General features: G+C 38.5%; 1 protein-coding gene across 5 annotated transcripts in view; it reads right to left on the bottom strand.

The window, feature by feature from the left end:
• Positions 1–2,473: 2,473 nt before the first annotated feature.
• ARFIP1 (ADP ribosylation factor interacting protein 1) overlaps positions 2,474–7,288 on the bottom strand; it is a 42,177-nt gene continuing 37,362 nt past the window's right edge. For all 5 annotated transcript variants that reach the window (XM_027891817.1, XM_027891818.1, XM_027891820.1 and 2 more), the window contains one exon: positions 2,474–4,060. In XM_027891817.1, coding sequence (XP_027747618.1) covers positions 3,905–4,060 — 156 coding nt within the window. In that variant the 3' untranslated portion in view covers positions 2,474–3,904. The remainder of the gene's footprint in view (positions 4,061–7,288) is intronic.

Below are 7,288 nucleotides of genomic sequence, written 5' to 3'. Positions count from 1 at the left end.
CTGAAGTGTAAAAGGCAGTGCTTTTGTGCCAGAGCTCTCAGCTGGAGGAAACAAAGGATTTGCAAACCACCGACTGAGCTTTTATGTCCAAGTCCACTGCTCTGCAAGGTTCATATGCTGCTGCTCTGCATCTCAGGACAGAGGCTCTGATGAAACAGCAACACATCCTTTCCACTGCTGCTTCACCAATTCATGCCCCCTTCTCCAAGGCAGGCACAAGCCATCCTATTGCTGCCATACTACAGGGTAAGGTACTTCCTTTGGTCATTTCAAACTATTGCCATGATGACAAAAACGTGTAAACACACCCTGTCTACCTGGCCATTTGGTTTCTACATAAGACTATTAGAAATGAAGAGACAGGACCTTGGTGAAAATAGGTGCAGAGAGGTGAACAAGACTGTTGTCAGACACACAACTGTGCTTTCTAAGTATCCCTAGCTTTAACACCACAACAACCAGAAAGAACACAAAGATGTCAAAGAGCTATTAGGAAGGCCAAGTAACAAGGAGAACAGAGAGGAATATAAACCAAGCAACAGTCAACTCTTCTCTGGATCTTCTCATACAAGAATCCCTTTCAATTTGACACAGCTTAGTTGTCAGTAGTGGGGTAAGTTTAGAGTGGGGACTATCACAAAATATGAAGAGATTAATGACTAATAAAAAAAAATCTGTGACTAGTACAACCCTCACACCAAGCAAGCAGCAAGGAAAAGATAACCAGACTAAAAAGAAACAAGCCAAAGATAATTGTAGATGGGGAATGCTAAATAATTACAATATCTCATACTTCTTGTAACACCACAACAAGGAACAAGAGCAGATAAGCAGAGCATAAAAAGTGCATATACCCCCCATTCAGTTCAAACGGAGTTGAGGGGAACATTTAGCTTTCCTTTTACATTGCTTTGATCATTTTTTGAAGGACAGACAGTCAAGAGATAAGGTTTCTGGGAAAACCAGTTGACTGAAGATTGAAAAAAAGCTGTTACTTTAATGATGCTGGTGTGTTACTGTACTCTGCTTGTATAGACCTCTCTTCAAACCAGAAAGGTTCTTTTTAAGGGGCTTGGCAAAGCATGGACTAAGCCAAAGAGTATTTTTAGAGCAGAAAAGCTGCTGGTAGAATTCAGACAAACAAAATAACAGGAGCAACAAGTTTCAAACAAGCTGGAAGTACATATAACTTACAGTATGGCCACTGAGGATCAAAACAGCTCCCTGGGTCTCTGGTGCAGCAGCCACAACAGCATATTTGAAAATGCTACTAATTGCTCTGAATTCTTCATCCTGAGAAACGTCATGCAACACTATAAGCATTAACAGAGAGGAAATCTTTCATGGACAAGACTCCACCAGGTGGGTATTGCCACCTCTACAAACTACATCCCCCCCTGCCCCCCATTCCTGACAAGTGTCTACCTAGATAAAAGCTGCATTATAACCTTAAGATATTCATGAAGCTCTTTTGGGAGCATCAGAAAGCCTGACAACCATAATTACTTTCCATTAGAAAATCTGGAAGTGTCTTTTCTTTTACGATCTCTTGATACAAGTTTCTAAATTTGGTTAGATCTAAAGAGCTAATTCTGAATATAAGATATGAGCTTTAATTATTTCATAAGCACATATATTTCAGTGGAGACAAAGAAAATAAGTTAAAAGTACTACAACAGGCTACTGTTGTTAATAATCAGCCAAACAGAGAACCCTCCTCACTGAGGCTACCAACTGGAATAATTGCTTTGGTGAGCAAAATGGAAGCAATTCTTCCTTCCCCCTCGTCTTAAACAATACACAAACAGGTTTTAGAAGGCAATCTCTCTGGTCCAACCTTTTCATCCAGATGAAGAGACTCTAGCAGTTTTAAGCCATTGCAAAAGTTTGAGGGTTACACAGAGCCACATGGGTCACTCCTTCATAAGGCAATGGCAGATTCATGTTCACTCTTGCCATTTCTGACAGATCAGTTCCTTCTGAGCAACAACTGCCCAGGAGACACAGCAGGAGACACATGAATCTGAGACAGAAAAAATGATATATGTATCCTTTTTCTACAGTGTTCTGAAAGCTCATACTTCAGCTGTAGTCAGTAGGCTTGCATTCTTCATCTCTGCTACAATGCATTTCCTAGAGTCACAGCAGCTGACCTTTCTCACACCAACAGACCGTACGCATGCCCAGATTCACAGACAGCGAAAGTCAACGGCTTCATAACAATTGGAAATGAAATTAAATTTCCTTTAAAATTTCAAGAATTACATATGCTGAAAGATTTGTTTCACTACGAGTCTGCTTTCCAGTTGAACTTGCACACTGTTAAATCACCTGGAAATAAAACAGCATCAGTGTTACCACCTAGTACTGCTTTACGAGAAATTCTTGGGCAGGGATGGCAATTCACATAAACAGGACTAAGCTTTCATTACAGAACCTCTGTTCTAGTCTTAACCATCACAAGTCCAGGAAGTTTGACTGCAAACACCTTTAATATGAATACAAAATTCACATAGGGTATACATTCTGGGGAACATAACAGAGCTATTACAAGAGATTCTGACAGAACAAAAACATAAAGAAGGCTCTGTCAGGCCAAGAATTTAATGAGGAATGATTAAAAAGTTTGATTTACAGTTACATTACAATTGTGTTAAGCACTGAATAAAAATATCAGCTGAAAGGCGTTTGAACATACAGTACATAAATCATACAATCCACACCATTGTAAATAACATATTTGAAGTATTTAATTTTACTTAACATAACAGAAAGCAACATAACATGTGCAAATGAGGACTCAATATATTGAATTTAAAATGTCTATGATAAAATTGACATATAATTTTACATTTAAGGACTACACAAATGATGGAGAAATTAAAAAATAACCTCCATGTAACTCCCACTGATGAAGTATGCTTTTCAATTAAACAGAAAAAAACATACTGGCCCGATTTCATCTCAAAATCATACCTGTCCATGAAGTCTAACTAAAGCTTTAACTTCCTCTATGTGTACAATGACACAGCATTTACACAGTCTCCTTCCCCTCCTTGGGAACTGACAAACTATTACGTGAAAGGGTTCTTGAATTATGTACACTGCTGGAAAATATTATCTTATAAAAAGGCACATACCTGTGATTTAAGGCTAGTACGGTATTTGTTTCATAGAGAAAGAAACATTTTAAATGAAATTAGTACATTGCATGGTTGGCCTCACTCAGCAAACCACTTGGTGCAAAGCAAAAATGTGTGCTCAGAAGCCTCAGACTGACAGTGATTCTTGCTTTAGTGTTTTTAACCCTTGATGGAAAGGTACCTCTTTTAAAAAGGCATTTACTGCAATTCCACTGGTCAATGAGCCATCTGCTACTGTTGCCTTACATGCAGATTATCGCATATAGGCCTTATATTATTCATCTGCAAAATATTCTTTTAACTTCCTCCTTTTTTTTAAAAGTCATATGAAAATTACTAAAGGTGTTTTCTATATTCATCTATAAAATACCAGATGTTGGTACAAATCATGTAAACCTCCACTTGGAAATACTTTGACTAGCCACCAAAATGACCAGAAATCACAAGCATCATTTGTCAGTGCAAATCTATAATAGTTTTGTTTCCCCTCCCTCTTTCTCTCCCCCATCCCAGTTACAGAAATAACCACGAACCTTTACATACAAAAGGAGTGCTCTATATTTGAAATGATAGAAATTACATTTGGTTACCTTTAAGTCACCCCCTTTCCTATCAAATTCAGATTTAGCATATTATAAAAGGGGAAAAAAATTAAAGCTGTCCGTGCAAGAATCACTACAACAGTCCTTCAACCCCAACCCTTAATTATCCTCAGATTTAAAGATTTTTAGGTTAACATTGGGTCCTCTTCTATGATCTGATTACTGTTCTTCAAGCCAGGATGGGGCATCTGCTCCAGGAGTTTTCAATTTGATGTGGAACTGTTTAAGTGTCTGTTCAAGCTGCTTTTGATTCCCAGCAAAGTAGGCCGCAATGGCATTGTGGAACAGAACAAGCTGATTGTGCAATACCTTAACCTGCAGGCAAGGAGAAAGAGAGCGATTAAGAGGAGGAAGCTGATGTTAACATCATCACAGGTCAGTTTTAAAGAAATAGGTGTATTTAAGTTGCTCAGACTTCATAAAGATTTATTTAATAAAAGTTTAAAAAAAAATACCAAATGCAAATACAGAATTCTTTAGCTTTACAGTGATTTAGAGTTTTCATAAAGTATGCTTAAGAGTCAATATCAACTCAGCATGCACAGACCAAACACAATTCACTTAAACAGCATAATGTTATCAAATATAAAAAGCTTGATTACAAGTACTTGATTCCTTGAAATTAGATGCCAAACCTCTAAGGTACCTGCTAGCAGGCCAAATGGACCTCCCTGAAACAATACATGACAAAGGCATTATCTAAGTATACAGTTCATGTATTTGCCTCCTTTGCAGAATTGCTGTTTTCCAGCTCGTGTATACCTAAATCAAATTAAACTGATGTTTTTCCCCAGCAATATTTCTTGCCCATCTCCTGTAACACAGGATTATTTACAACACTTTATCAATATCTTGACTATAACATTTGTGCAAATTAGTAACCAAATATACAGGTCATAGCAGCAACCAAAACCTGGGGAGAAAGAGCACAAGGGCAACTGGAGGGCACCACTGTTTTTCTCTTCCAGCCTAGTCTATGATGACAAGCTGTAAGACCTTGACTGATGAATTCAAAGTTAAACAAATCTTGCATTTCCATCTTAGCACACCAGGAAACCTGAAGTCGTGAATGAACAGTAGTATGCTGAAAAGGCATCTGCAGTTTCTCCTGTAGCCAAAACCTGTTCCTTTTTGTTTCCTAGTGTACTCTCAGCCCAGCATAACCTTACTCTTGTGTCAGAGCCCAAATTCCCATGGTGGTGGCCCTGTGCCTGTTTTCAGCCTACAAGGTGTTGAGCCCAAAAGCATTTAGCCAGCATAGAAGAGAAGGGAGGAACAAGGCGGTTGACTGAGCCCCACGTGAGGATGTGGTAGGTAGCAGATTAAGCTTTCTCTACTCAAATTTTGGATCACTGCCTCACATCTCTCAGCACAATCCACAAGGGACAGTCTACTCCTGCCATGTTGGGAATCAAAACTGTCCTTGGGCCAGGTTTGGTCTGCGCCAACCAGTTGGCCATGCCTGTTTTAACAGGTTATTTGGCTAATGTGCTTTACAGAAGTGTATGCAACTTGATACAGAAATACCTTAAGAGTCTTCATTTAACAGAAAATCTCAAATTAAAAAAAACCCACACCATTATATTTGACATGTTATGACACTAGAAGACTGTAACATTTACTTAGAGATGTAATATATTTTTAAAAAATACTTAGAGAAAAAAGGGCTGAGAATGTGTGTGTGTACGTCCATGCAAGGATATATAAAAATGTCAGCACAAAGTTGAAACTTCTATCACCTTTTTTTTTTTTTTAACTGAATAACAGATTCATTTCACAAATTAAGTTTTGACTGTAAACTGACAACTGGACAGACCTTGGTATCCTGCTTAAGTGATAACCTCTCTTTGCTGGCCCAAATTTTATTCTAAGTTGCTCTGGCAATTTGAAAACTGGTATCCCTACATTTTCTCCCTATATTTCTCCTAATAATTCAGGCTAATTTAACTCAACACATGTCAAAGGCAGTGTAAAATGATAGCTTTCCTCCACCAAGAGGTTTCTCCATCAAGAACCTCCATCAAGAGGTTCCCCAAGAAAATACAGGAGAAGTGTGTATGGTTAGAAAGGAATTCCCTGTGCCCATCATAACCTGAGACAAAATACTATCTCTTACAAGTGGAAAGTGTCACAACAACATAAAGGGTTTGCTTTTAAAAGTTTAGATAGAGAGTACAGTGCTTTTCTTGAGCAGATTCTGTCATCACTGACACGCAAGACTTCATGCAATCCAAGCTAGGAACTCTACACAGAAGTACACTCACTGTTACAGCACATTATTAAACTGCTACAAGAGTTTTACTCATACTGTTTATAGGAATTCAAATAAATCAGGAGTAATGAATCTACTCTCCCAGCCAAAGTTCTCCAGTCTGAGAGGTACTTTGTTAGGGTAGCTTTGAACACAAAGCTTCTGTGAACTGCCCCGAAGTCTTCTATAATTTTATAAATTCAGTCAGGCCTGGGCTCAAGTACACATAAGCACACACACAAACATACACAGGGGCAGGAACTGACAGTGTAGAGGCAGATGATTTGAACTGAAAAAATATGTTTTGTTTTGGTGGTATTTTTTGAACTACCAGAGCTACATCATTGTATGAGGTTCTATCCCCAAGACAGATAATTGTGGTATAAATTTTGTGATCATTATCAAACTGGTTGCAGAGGTTCAAGGTACTAGAACTTCTGCTCTCCTGCTTCAGAAGCTGATTGCTAAATGAATCCCAAAGGTGCTAATGGGATCTTCTTATCCACAGCTTCATTCAAGTAACTTTGAGATAAAGTTTCTAGAAAAAGACCACTTTAACTGTCTGACACTGTACAAAGAAGCTCTGCTATGAAGCAGCAGCCAGCAAAGAAAAAAAAGCTGTAACACCTCAAAAGACTTTATGTTCACTGCAAAACCACCTGCAATCACAGCTAAGAACTTGACAGCAAGTACTCAGAGCCAAGTTCAAATTTACCCACTTTCCCCATGCAAGAGTCTCACTCCAGCTTGGAGAATAGGAAAGTATCCTACTCACTTCCATACCCAGTCACTGATTCCTACTTCCACACTGTATTTCACCTTAGCTCTCTGCTGGCAAAACATTCATGCAGTTATGTAGTCAGTTGGATCAGGGAACAAAACTAGATTAAAATTAACCAGACAACCACATATTTGCTTTTACCTGGATCAGTTCCCCAATGTGATTCTCTACACAGCTGCAAAAACACTTTTACAAACAACAAAGGAGGCAATGGGGGGAAGGGGAGAGAGGATGAAGGGACCTCTTTTTTTCGCAGAAAAGCCTTGAAGCGACTGTCAGATTACAGCAGTGAAGGCCAACTCTTGATCACCAAGCTGTAGCACCTATTCCAGGAAAGGCCTGTTTGAAGATTTGCTTTTCAATCAAATAATGTTAATGGTATGCTGTTAAAATACAGGTTCCAATATATGACTAGCATGCCTGTCAAAAAGCTGTTGTGCTTTACAGTTGAACAACTTCTAAAATCATTGTTCCTTATTAATTAACTACATAAACCTATTCGTTTCTAATT

The sequence above is a fragment of the Empidonax traillii genome, unplaced genomic scaffold (genome assembly GCF_003031625.1).
Source record: "Empidonax traillii isolate 1590-97213 ecotype Southwest subspecies unplaced genomic scaffold, ASM303162v1 scaffold331:size1191723, whole genome shotgun sequence".
In the NCBI taxonomy this organism is placed as follows: Eukaryota; Metazoa; Chordata; class Aves; order Passeriformes; family Tyrannidae; genus Empidonax; species Empidonax traillii.
This window is presented reverse-complemented; position numbering and strand designations above follow the sequence as displayed.